Consider the following 12587-nt stretch of genomic DNA (forward strand, 5'->3'; position numbering starts at 1 on the left):
TTTTGGGAGTACTTCGACTGGCCTGAAAAGTCCGCTCCCCTTCTCACTCTCATAATGGGAGAGGGAGGGTGTTACTGCGCTGAGTCCAAGTACTCCCAAAAGTGCCACCACGCCATAAAACATAGCTCCTCTTTTAAATACGCTTAGAAAAGCGCTACGTTTTATTTTGTACCACCAAACTTGCTTGTATAACTACTCGTCTTAAATAGGAAAAACGTTGATGTGTTTGGTCACTTCTAACTTTATCTCTAAATGGTACCATTGAATGAATGGGGCTAAGCTAAATGCTATCGAAGCGTCGCAGCGCGCTCCAGCGCTTACGTGCACGCACACAGACGATAGAGGGATGTATCAACAACTCTTGGTTAAGGTAATAACATAGTTTAATATTGAAAATGAGTAGACTATTCCTTTAAAGGTGCAGTGTGTAAATTTTAGCGGCATCTAGTGGTGAGGTTGCAAAATGCAACCAACGGCTTAGTTCACTGCTCACCCCTTGCTTTTGAAACACATAGAGAAGCTGCCATCGGACAAACATGTCATCGTCGGAGACAACTAAGTAAAAAAAATGTCCGTTAAGGGCTTCTGTAGAAAAATGGCGGCACAAAGTGGCGACTTCCTTGTAAGGGGCCCTCTTTGTATGTAGATAAAAAGGTCTCGTTCTAAGGTCATAAACACGGTTCATTATGAAAGGTCTTTATACACCCCTGATAGTATAGTTTTGTATATTATTTTGCATTTCTTTCAAGAGATCCTTCTAAAAATTACACACTGCAACTTTAAAGGGGTCATACCGTGAAAATCTGACTTTTTTTCCATGTTTAAGTGCTATAATTGTGTCCCTAGTGCTTCTGTCAACTTAGAAAATGTGATAAAGATCAGCCCAGTAATATTGTTTGGGTAAGCCATTTTCTGCAAGCGTGTGAAAAATTCTGTCTTTCAGATTTTGCCTGTTTTGTGAGGTAGGTAGCAAGGATAATTACAATAATACCGCCCCCTTTATCTGCAATATCCAACCACAGCACTGCCATAGTGCAAAGAGAAAGAAAGAAGAAATACTTGAAAGCACAATTGAGTTTCAATTACAACAAACCACCATCATTGTGATCAGTTTTTGCATTTCATCAGCTCATTTGCATTTTAAATGACACACCCAAAAACGGCACACTTTTGCTCAGGCCTACAAATTAGCAATTTTAACATGTTATAATAAATTAGCTGTGAAGTATTGTGAGCTAAAACTTCACATACGCACTCTGGGGACACCAAAGATTTCTTTCATATCTTAAAAAAATCTCATAAGTATGACCCCTTTAAAAAATGTATTAGTAAATGCTGAAATTCACAAACTAAGATTATTAATAAATGCTGTAGAAGTATTGCTCATTTGTTAATTTATGTTATCTATTGAATTAATAATGTTAACAAATAAAACCTTATTGTAAATTGTTACTGGTTTGATTCAATATCTGTACCACATGAATTTGTATGCTCTTTCATAATTTGAAACAAGGAGTAAAATGCAAAACTATCGTTGTCTGTCGGTATCAGTAGATTTCATTGTAAGTAATCGAATATCAGTATCGGCACAGACATTTTGTATTGGTGCATACAAGGCATGTGCCTCTTCCCCGTCTGACAACCAACCCACTTACAGAAAGTGTGGATTAAAAAACGCATATATGTGTGCATTCAAAAGGCTTTAGGTGATAAAGAGCGAAGGCGCTTCATAATGACAGCCTCTAACCAAAATGTGCTTTTACTCTGAACTGAAGTCTGCAGGTGCTGCAATCAGCCGTGGCGCTGAGTGAATCTAATGATCGTTCACACTGCCGTAATAATGATCTGATCTGAAGCCAGTCGAGGGAGATGAGATGAAACAGAATTTGACGATGGGTGTAAAAAGCTACTATCATTGATGACTCTAACAAAAAAGTAAAGAAAGCTAGTGGGAGAGAGACTGAAGCATCAGTATCAATGCAGAATTTGTACTTTGGATCTCAATTTCCTTTACAGCTCCTTTCCACCATGTTCCATATCTCAATTTTGTGTAGAAGATAAAGTAAACTAAAAGCTCTGGTGTACGAAAGGATGATGTACCGTAGCAAGAATATTGGCACACATTGTGAACGTGGGACAAGCACATCTGTGAGCCTGTAGGGGTCAGTCAGCATTTACACAACAAGGAGTAAATTGCCGCCTGGCGACCATCAGTACATCAGAAGCTGTTTATGGAAATATCCTCACCTCCAAAATGCTTTAAAATCACAATTTGCTCTAATTGACTATAAACGCATGTGTGTATTTTTGTTCGTACGGGATAAACGAAAAGATCTCCGCTCATTAGATATTATGCAAATAAGCACTTTAGGCTTTATAAAAGCAAGGGAATTTCGACTGCCAATCCTACGAGCGATCGCTCAGACACAAATGTACCTAAATGCATCTTGGCTAAAATGCTAAATTATGAAATAATAATCATAATTAGCTTTGCTTTCTCAACGCCACTTAATATTTCAGAGGGTCATTAAAATTTCTTTCACATTCAGCCGTTTAAAGAGCTTTCCTGATTTCACTGATGATAAAAAGTGCTAGCTTGATTTCACGAAGAGGTGAGTTACTATGTGATCTGACTATGAAGTGATGCTGTTAATGTCGCGAGGCGTTTCGAAATGCCTCTGGAGTGAGTCTAATCAGCAGGCCATTGCGCTGATCATGAGCAAACATAACCATATCCTCATTAAGTTGTAGGTATGGCTGCGCATGTCTGTGGGGTATAATATGCATTACATATGCTAAAAGATTCCAATTTTAGATTTGCTTTCACAAATATAACATCCAGGGTTGTAGTACAAAGACAATTTGTACATTATGGCTTCGTGGCCCTTTATTATTCGTATTTATCGTGGTTGAGACATTCTTTGTAACACATCTTGATGAGAAATTATACCTTAGGCTAAATTCATCAACGATTGAATCATCTACATGAGTTTGCATCTAATTTGTAATGAAATAGCAAATATTAACTGGTCTATTTTGCTATATTACTTTTTTTTAGAATTAAAGTTCATTATATACTTCTATGAGAAATGAAGGTTATGCAAAAAGTTCTTCACAGTAATGTCATAGAAGAATCATTTTTAGTTTCCAAAATACCTTTATCAAAACAACCTTTACTTTCTGTATAGTCCATATAGTTGTGATAGTTTTGTTTTTCCACTACAAATAACCTTTTGTGAAACAGAAAGGTTCTTCAGATGTTAAAGGTTCTTTATGGCAGTGGTTCTCAAACTGGGAGTGGCCCCCTGGGGGCCCTGAGATTATGCCAGGGGGGGCCAAGTTTTATGACATTTTATAAAATACATTAATTTATCGTGAATTCTGTGTAATTAAACTTTAGACTAATAAAGCTACTAACCAACAGCACTACATTGTAAATTTTAAAACATTTTGTTTAATTCAAATTTTACCATGTTTTGTCATAAATTTTCTTTGGGGGCCATAAAGGGGACAAGTGGGGGCCACTGTACAAGTGGAGCCACACTCTGACAAAGTTTGAGAACCACTGCTTTATGGTAGCCAAACTGTCGCATTGCATTAATACTGTATTTTCAGCACTTTTATAACCTAAAAGGATCCCCTCATTACCGTATCCTGGCTTGGAAAGCTTATTGGGTTTTATAAAGGTTACATTGTCTTGTCAGACTTTTTACATCTAACCTTTAGCAGACATCCGACACAAAGAAGATGTCAAAAAACACCCAACTGGACAGAAAATGGTGTCACAAATCTTCGGACAGGCCATGACCTCTGACCTTAAATAGACTCTATGCTAAATCATGTGAACAGCTGGTGTAGCTAACTACAGTTAAGGGGAGCCATGTGCCAGCTACTTATCAACATCAATAAAACTTCAGTATCCCTTTATCAACAAACCATAAATGTGTTCCTGATATTATAATGGATGTATAATAATAGCTTAATAAATAATTTTTCAAAGAAGTCAGTGTTATATTGTTTACTTCAAACTAAAACGATGGGTGAAACATAGGCTACTTACCGGTGTTGTGTCGAAGTCTGTTCCCCCTATGTTCCCCCTATTTTTCCCTTCAGTGTAGTGCCCCCACGGCGCCCCCATCACGTTATAGGTTTTATTATTTATATATTTAAAGTTTTAATGGCTACTGAGATGTATATGTGTGCATTTCTGTAATGTATCTGTATTGTTCTTAATGGTAAGTCAATTATTTTTACAGTATGAATCATATTATATGTATAATATTTATTTAATTATGTATGCAAACATTACATTTTTAAAACAACTAGTAAAGGAAAAAAAAAGAAAAAGACAGGCTATATTTTAAAAGAAATACCCTAATAGAAAACTGTCAAATGTATGAAATATTTAATAAATTGTATTATAAAATACATATATTATGCCTTTTTAGTATAACCAATTCAAATCTTTAATCTTTCTTAATGTAACGTGATGAAAACGCTATAAAAGCACTACACTAAAGGGAAACATAGGGGGAACTGAGTTCGACACAACACCGGAAAGCTTCCTTTCCCCTTTAATGATCCTTTATTGTCCATCAATTTTTGACAGCTCTGAGGTCATTCATGAAGAAACCTTCACAGATAAAGACCATAATAAATCATATTAAATTAAGTCATAATTTCTGTTTTATAGGTGTAAGGCAAATCTTAATACCCTCTTGGGTATAGCCTACATGTCACTGTTTGGGAATAACCACCCAGTAAAATGACAAATGTAAGATTTTCTTCTACACAAAAATAAACGTAAAACCATTTTGAAAAACCAGAACAGGTAAAGTGTCTTGACGCCAAATGCATTTAAAAAAATGTGGTTGTTAAACAGTTGATTGGGTGTAATAACAACTGGTTAAACATGCTCAAAACTGTCTATGCATTATGATCAACTGCTTACTTAACGAAATAAACCCTGATTGGGAAATCACTTACCTACGGAGCCCTTCTGGTCACCCCCTGGAAAAAAGAAAACAATCCGTGATCACGGTTTTGTAATTCGTCCCCTCAGTTTATAAACCGTACTCACGGATTATTAAACTGTTCCCTCAGTTTTACAAACCGTGCGCTCGGATTAATAAACCGTACGCACGAGTTAACAATCCGTGCTCTTAGATTTGTAAACCGTACCATCAGTTTTTGCAATCCGTACCCACGAATTTATAAACCGTGCGCACGCTTTTGCAATCTGTTCTCACAGTTTTGCTAACTGGATTTGTAGCCCCTCCCTCATTTTGGAAATCGCTATTCGTTCTTATTCATTCTTTCCAAGTTTCCTGTTGATGTTTGATATTTTCGGAAATTGATAAAGTTTGGGCCGTGTTGGGCTGTTTTGTGCGTTCCTGGCTGGAAACGTGCTTTAATATTTGCGAAGTATTTTGATCGGATGCTACAGTAAACAGATATCTTTGTGTAAAATTAACATGTTATTTAGATTTATTCATCAAATAAAATAAGTATTTAACTAACAAATGATTTCTACATATCCTATATATTTTAATCAATATACTTAGGCTTGCTATATATTTTCGTTTTTAAGTGCTCATTTCAAATTCATATTTTATGTATTTAACATCAACTTATTAGGTAAAATTAAAAGATTATTAAGAGCTGCACAATTATAAACATATAAGTTTTATATACCTATAATTCTTAATTATTGTAAATCAATATTATTTGCATTTAACATCAACTTCATGCCAAACTTTTATTATGATTTACTTAATTTTTTGGTGAAACATTTTTACATTATGTTTATTATCTGAGCTAATGTAAGCAAAAAAGTAGTTAGAAATTAAGTAGATCACATGTTAATTTAAGGATCAATGAGAAAATAATCATTAAAGGAAACTTCTGGGATGACAAACATGAGAGAAACTCTTTAAAAAACCCAGATAAGTTTGGAGTTTATTAATATTTAAACTTAAAATTTGTACTTTGTTAATTAAATATTGTCTTTGTCCTTGCGTAAAGTTTTTTTATCTGAATACTTGAAGTTATACTGTTATATTAACTGGGTAACAGCTTTCTGTGCAAATACTGCTAGAATAATCGTGACTATTTGTATTGTACGTATTTATTTAGGTCACAAAGTGTTAAAATAGCTGTGCTCTTTGAAATGTGTGTAAAAGAATCAATTTCTGGTCATATTTTTAATGCACAATGAGTGGGTATATGAGCCACACTCTGTAAAACATTTACTATGATTTATTCAATTTTTGGTAAAACATTTTATACTTACAAATACTGAGTAAATTTGAAAGCTTTAAATCTGGTATTAACAATAATTAAATTGATTTCCTATTAAAAACAAAACTGAGCAAAAATAAGCAATTGCAAATGCCAAGTATATGTAGCTGTTTTTTATGAATTTTATTTAAATAAAAAATGAGTTGAATTTACTTAATGTAAAGTGAATTTATTTCATACCATCCTTTATGAACGATGAACAAAGCAATTGTACACAATTATTTTATTGAACATTTATTTACACATGACATAACTCTACAGTCATCATGAAACTCCAAAAATGCCAAACAGCACATGCCACAAAGACAATGAGCTGAACAAACCCCGAGAGGCTGCAGAATCACCCCTCAACTCCAGACAGGCGGACCAGCAGAATCCTGCACCTACACTGCAAATGCAATCACTCATACTCCACACTTACCAGGATTTTTGAGGAGATTCGGAGATGTTTATTGTCTGCAAAAGACGCAATTTCATCTGCTGCTGAATAAAACCCGTTTGCTTTGTTGATTTTTAAATTAACACCTTATCTACTTTGTTTGCCTATATTTACTCAAATAATAGGCTACAATGTAAAAATGTTTGATTGTCGATGTTATGTTGATGTTAAATACATAAAATATTAATTTTAAATGAGCAATTATTATTATAAGTTTTAAAACGTGTAAATATTTAAGTGTGAAATTCTCAAATATATTGATAATCAGATATAATAATATTGATTTACAATAATTAAGAATTATATGTATATGAAACTTGTATGTGTGTAGTTGTGCAGCTCTTGATGATCTTTTGATCTTGCCTAATAAGCTGATGTTAAATACATAAAATATGAATTTGAAATGAGCAATTAAAAACGAAAATATATAGCAAGCCTAAGTGTGGCATTCTCAAATATATTGATTAAAATATTAAGGATATGTAGAAATCATTTGTTAGTTAAATATTTATTTTATTTGATGAATAAATCTAAATAACATGTTAATTTTACACAAAGATATCTGTTTACTGTAGCATCCGATTAAAATATTTCGTAAATATTAAAGCACGTTTCCAGTTAGGAACGTATAAAACAGCTTAACACGGTTTAAACTTTATTAATTTCCGAAAATATCAAACATTAATAGCAAACTTGGAAAGAATGAATAAGAATGAATAGCGATTTCTAAAATGAGGGAGGGGCTACAAATCCAGTTAGCAAAACTGTGAGAACAGATTGCAAAAGCGTGCGCACGGTTTATAAATTCGTGGGTACGGATTGCAAAAACTGAGGGTACGGTTTACAAATCTAAGAGCACGGATTGTTAACTCGTGCGTACGGTTTATTAATCCGAGCGCACGGTTTGTAAAACTGAGGGAACAGTTTAATAATCCGTGAGTACGGTTTATAAACTGAGGGGACGAATTACAAAACCGTGATCACGGATTGTTTTCTTTTTTCCAGGGGGTGACCAGAAGGGCTCAGTACTTACCTGTTAAAAGTCCGGTAAATATAATGTAAACATAGTCAATTTATTCAGAAACTTTAATCTTAGTATACTATAACGTTACGCCAAGAAAACGAAATGTGCACGTGCATATTTTTGTGTATTTTTGACAGACTAAACTATAAACTAAAATTAGCTAGTGTAGGTGAAATGGAAAAAGGATTAGCAACCCCGCCTAGTGTTCAATAGTGGCCGTTTTAAATAAAGTCCCAAACTTTTCTACGCTCTTATTGGCTGCTTTTTTCTTTATCATTCAGTACAGTCATGCATCTCAAAAACATTTTTCTACAAATATCAATCATTATAAAAAGGCTTTTAGATTAAAAGATTTTTAAGATCATGAGAACTGAAGTATTCCTATACATTCATGTACATACATACATTTTGTAATAATATGTATATTTGTGTTTATATTCATGGGCTTGTAAAAAACATTTTAGTAAAAGCAATAAATCTTGAATTTAACCGATTTGACAGGGCAAAATAAAATATCTAAAATTTATAACGTCAATTTGATGACAAAATTGGCAAATATATACTCTGTCACAACAAATTCTGAAATGTTGTTTTCTTTAAGTTTATTAATAATTATAAATGTTTACATAATGACAGCTGTCATTCACGTTTTTCAATCGCGCTTCCCTTAGGCGCCTCCTCCTCTCTTCCCCTCCCCTTAGCAACAGAGGCAAGATGGCGGCGCCCAGTAACGCCGAGCTTTCTCCCGATCTGTCACTGCCGCTCAAGATTCCCAAAACCGAGGTTCCCTCTCCAAAATCCGAGGATTTGAGTGACAGCAACCAATACCATTCGGACCCCTCCACCCCTAACAGATTCTCACCCCTGAACGTCGGGGTTCCGCTCTGCGGGGGCGCAGGCCGAAGTGGATCGGCCTCTGCTTCCAGCTTCATCGCCTGCCGAGGCATGTCGTGGACGCCGTCCGAAACGAACGCGCTCATCGCCGTGTGGGGCAATGAGAGGCTGGCGGAGGCGCGGATGCAACAGCTGGAGGTGGCCGGAACAGTGTTTTCTGGCAAGGCGCCGGGTCCGGCGATGTACGAGCGGGTGTCCAGATCGCTGTCAGAGCTGGGTTATGATAGGACCCCATCCCAGTGTCGAGAGAGGATGAAGGTAAATAAGACGTTTGAACGCATTGTTGCTGTCATTAAGATGTAATGATGATAGCCTTGTTTGGTTTTGGTCCATAAAGCTTCGGATAAACTGTCAAATCAAAACGGTAGGCAGACTGTATCCTGTAGATCTCATGTCAAGCTTTAGTCGTGGCTGTCACTTAGTTATGATCTTGTCACGGTTTTATGTCAGCCTGAGATTTAGTTACCCTGCTGAAAAAAAAACAGCATCACACCAGCATGGGAATTATGCTGGTCTATGCCGGTTTAATGCTGGTTTAGCTGGTGGTCACCAGTAACAAACACAACATTATGCTGGTCTTGCTGGTATGACCAGCACGGGATGCTGTTGCTAGTGCTGGTGTGGTGCTGGTTTAACCGGATGCTGATGGTGGTACTGATGCTGGTTTGATCATGGTTTAGCTGGTGTTCACTCGCAAACCAGTATGCTGGTCTTGCTGGTATGCTGTTTTTTCAGCAGGGTAAGCAGTCAAAAATTAAAACAAGCATTGACTGCATCTGGCTCATCTGAATGTTTAACCTTAACTATAGTGGCTGTCACTTAGTTATGACCAATTTCTTTGTTGTACTGTACATCATCTTGAGATGTATTAAGTAAAGCTGTCAAAAATGACAAACACAATGCAGTGACTAATCTCTCATCCCAAACTTTAGCCTTGTCTAACTAATAACTATCAGCCTGAGCTTTAGTTAATATGACATCAGTGTCATATTGGTACTAGTTTGCATGGGCATTGAGTTTTGTGCTATTAAACCTTTTTATACAGCAAAGGCTGGCTTCAGTAACATGCATTTGATTTTATACACCATATTAAGATAAAGAAACAAAGTTTATTTATAAAAATCATATATGCTTCCATATCAGATTCAAACAGTTATGCTTTCTTCATACGTTATTTACCTTTATTAAATCAAGATCAAATCTTGCTCATGAATAAAATTGTGACTTTAGCACATGATTTTAGAGATATCTGTCTTACTCCATTCAAGTAGAGGACTTTAATCTTAGTCTTGTATAACTGAAATGACTGCCTAGAGGCATTGTAAACATGTACCTATTTACTACCCAGATCTCTACCCACTGCACTACACAACCCTTGGTGTAGTCATGTGTCATTTCACCTTTGTATTGTTGTAAAAGTACTGAAATCTTTGTGGTCCTCTGAAGACACTGAGACGGTGTTACAGTCGGGTGAAGGAGCACGGCATCGGGAAGAGGAAGAGCAGTTACTCCATCGAGCAGCTGGAGAAGGTGTTCGGACAGGGCGGCTGGGACTCCCAGACCTGTCAGCCTGTGTTGATCAATAGCAGCGGCCTGTATCAGGAGATGGAATCAGATGGCAGCACGATGGAGGATTACTCTCATGAAGACTGGTGCAATCAGGACCTTTCTACTGCCTTCAATGGAGGAGACATAGAGACAGGTGATATTGTAATGCAATAACGTCATTAGAGCATAAATAGGTTTTGGCCTTATTTGAATCCTTATTGAAAAGGCAGCAGTAGCCTAGTAGTCAAAGATCCAGGGCTGATAATCAAGGCTTTAACCCACAAACCGGTGGTATATTTACTTATACCAACATGATGCTAAGCAAAGCACTTTACCTGTAGGTCTATCTGGCAACTGGTCGGACACATATTTCTGTAAAACGCTCCAAGTTTTCCATAAAATTGGAATAACTGTCATTTATAAAGTTCTACATAGCCACATCTCCTGCTCGCTTGTATGATGATAATCTTTTCAACCACTGCGTTTGCATTGTGGAGATTTTTCTTTAAAAAAAATGTGATTAAAGTGTGATGATTCCCTGTGGGCCTAGTTATCCACCACCATCTGTAAAGGCCAGAAGTGAAGACGGCAAGCTCAACAATTAAAATGTGATTGCTCAAAATTTGCATATTTTGCAGTGTGAATTTCGTAAGTGATAAAATTCAGTCATGTCTTTCACAGAGGAGAACCAGCTTCCAAAGACCCGAGTTTTTCAGATAAGACTGGAGTCATCTGAGCAGGCCCAGTGAGTTTCAACCATTGTTTTTCCATAACAATAATGACCTGTATCATTCAGAAGTACTTAGATATATGCAAAGATGTTTTTTAATCATGTTCTTCATCTACCTCCATTATCATTGTGCTTTGTACAGACGACAAGAAGTAATGCAGAACGTTATGCGTATCTTGGAGTCAGTAGAGGTCAAGTGGGAGCACTTCCAGACATGGACCGATTTCTCCCGTCTCCACCTGTCGAATAAGCTGGCCATCTTCGGAGTGGGCTACAACACGAGGTGGCGAGAGGAGATCCGCTACCACTACGCAGAGATAAGCTCCCAGGTGCCACTGGGAAAACGTCTACGGGAATACTTCAACCCTGAGAAGGCAGAGGGCAGGGTTATCATGACAAAGGTGCAGAAGATGAACTGGAAAAATGTGTATTATAAATTTCTTGACATAACTATTAGTGAAGCTCGCTGTTTGGAACTGCATATGGATGTTGATTGGATACCTATTGCACATACGAAGGCTGCAGGTTCCAGTAACGGTTCCCAGTACCTCTTGCCGGGGGGCATCCCAAAGACATATGGCTTATATGCGATAGGCTACGAGGAGACGTGCGTGTCCAATTCGACTAACACAGAGGACAAATCCTCCTCCTCCTCACAGGAGGACGAGGAGGTGGTGGACTATTGTGACGGTGAGAAAAAAGGTGAGAGAACGTCAGCCAAAGTCACTTATTGTTACCTCGGCCTTGCAGAGGAGAAGACACTACAGCAATGTCTGTTTCAGCACTTTCAGAATTCTGGGAAACACTACAGTCGGGGAGAGCCTTCAGCCATAACCACATTCCTGCAGAAAAACTTTTCCAGCCAGGACAGGGAAGGTAACCAAGCTGGATTACCCATCTACATAAAGTTTATCGAGGTGGAGCTGGACTTCCTCTCGGCCGGATCTTTAATTGAATGTTTAGAGACTGCGATTGGTTATTCGTTAAAATTCAACAAGAAGGAAGCACTGTAATGGTTACATTTGCCAATAAGCTATTTTAAAGCCAGGATATTAAAACAGAATTGTTTTAAGATAAGTATTTATTTGGTATGTTGGGCACAGTCTCTCGATGAAGCATCGGGAAAATTAAGTCTGTTTATTTTCAAACTGCCTTGATTTTATTCTCTTCAGCCAATAAAACCGATTCAAAGCAGGAACTGTGCGAGTTCATAAGAATATGAATCGTCAAGATATTTAATTACTCTAAGTATAAAGTCTATCTATAGAAGTATATATATATATTTAAAAGTATATATTGATATTGTCAAGCATTCCAGCATTTTCTGAAATAACATTCAAAGAATGTTTTCATATACAGTTTACTGATATTTGGTTTTATTTGTGAGATCACACAGTGTCTTTATGTATGATTGTTTCCAGGTCACAGTCGTGTTTACATGTTTGGAAGGACAAAAAATAAATTAATGAAATGAACATTCATTTGCCATTTGCAAATGATGCACATACTGGCAGTTTATTCTTTCTTTTTTTATATTTATCCACAACTTACAAATATGGTTGCACGAAGAAAATGCAATAAGTTAAACTTAGATAAATGTGATATACAATAATGCTTTTAATATCTTTTTTAAATGCTTTTAATCAAAATGT

The 12587-nt window shown here is 36.5% G+C and overlaps 2 protein-coding genes across 3 annotated transcripts in view; one reads left to right on the forward strand and one right to left on the reverse strand.

Annotated features, from left to right (window-relative positions):
• robo3 (roundabout, axon guidance receptor, homolog 3 (Drosophila)) overlaps positions 1–7911 on the reverse strand; it is a 179780-nt gene extending 171869 nt beyond the window's left edge. Inside the window, exons 1-2 of one of the 2 annotated variants that reach the window (XM_055208237.2) lie at positions 7773–7911; positions 4555–4633 (exon numbers count right to left, since the gene is read on the reverse strand). The gene's annotated coding sequence lies outside the window, so the exon portion shown is untranslated. The remainder of the gene's footprint in view (positions 1–4554; positions 4634–7772) is intronic. The other variant, XM_055208240.2, reaches the window with a different exon arrangement.
• Positions 7912–8404: 493 nt separating this feature from the next.
• msantd2 (Myb/SANT DNA binding domain containing 2) lies at positions 8405–12448 on the forward strand. The gene is made up of 4 exons (XM_055208241.2): positions 8405–8915; positions 10104–10359; positions 10887–10950; positions 11078–12448. The coding sequence occupies exons 1-4, from the start codon at positions 8478–8480 to the stop codon at positions 11946–11948; spliced, it is 1629 nt and encodes a 542-aa protein (XP_055064216.2). The 5' UTR covers positions 8405–8477; the 3' UTR covers positions 11949–12448.
• The last annotated feature ends 139 nt before the right edge of the window (positions 12449–12587 follow it).

Source organism: Misgurnus anguillicaudatus, chromosome 12, assembly GCF_027580225.2.
Source record: "Misgurnus anguillicaudatus chromosome 12, ASM2758022v2, whole genome shotgun sequence".
NCBI lineage: Eukaryota > Metazoa > Chordata > Actinopteri > Cypriniformes > Cobitidae > Misgurnus > Misgurnus anguillicaudatus.

Excerpts from the sequence above, each read along its gene's own strand:
- msantd2 (XM_055208241.2), top strand. The coding sequence starts at position 8,478 with ATGGCGGCGCCCAGTAACGCCGAGCTTTCTCCCGATCTGTCACTGCCG. Across the intron at positions 8,916-10,103 it reads AGTGTCGAGAGAGGATGAAG|ACACTGAGACGGTGTTACAG; the intron begins GTAAATAAGACG and ends GGTCCTCTGAAG. Across the intron at positions 10,951-11,077 it reads GAGTCATCTGAGCAGGCCCA|ACGACAAGAAGTAATGCAGA; the intron begins GTGAGTTTCAAC and ends TGCTTTGTACAG.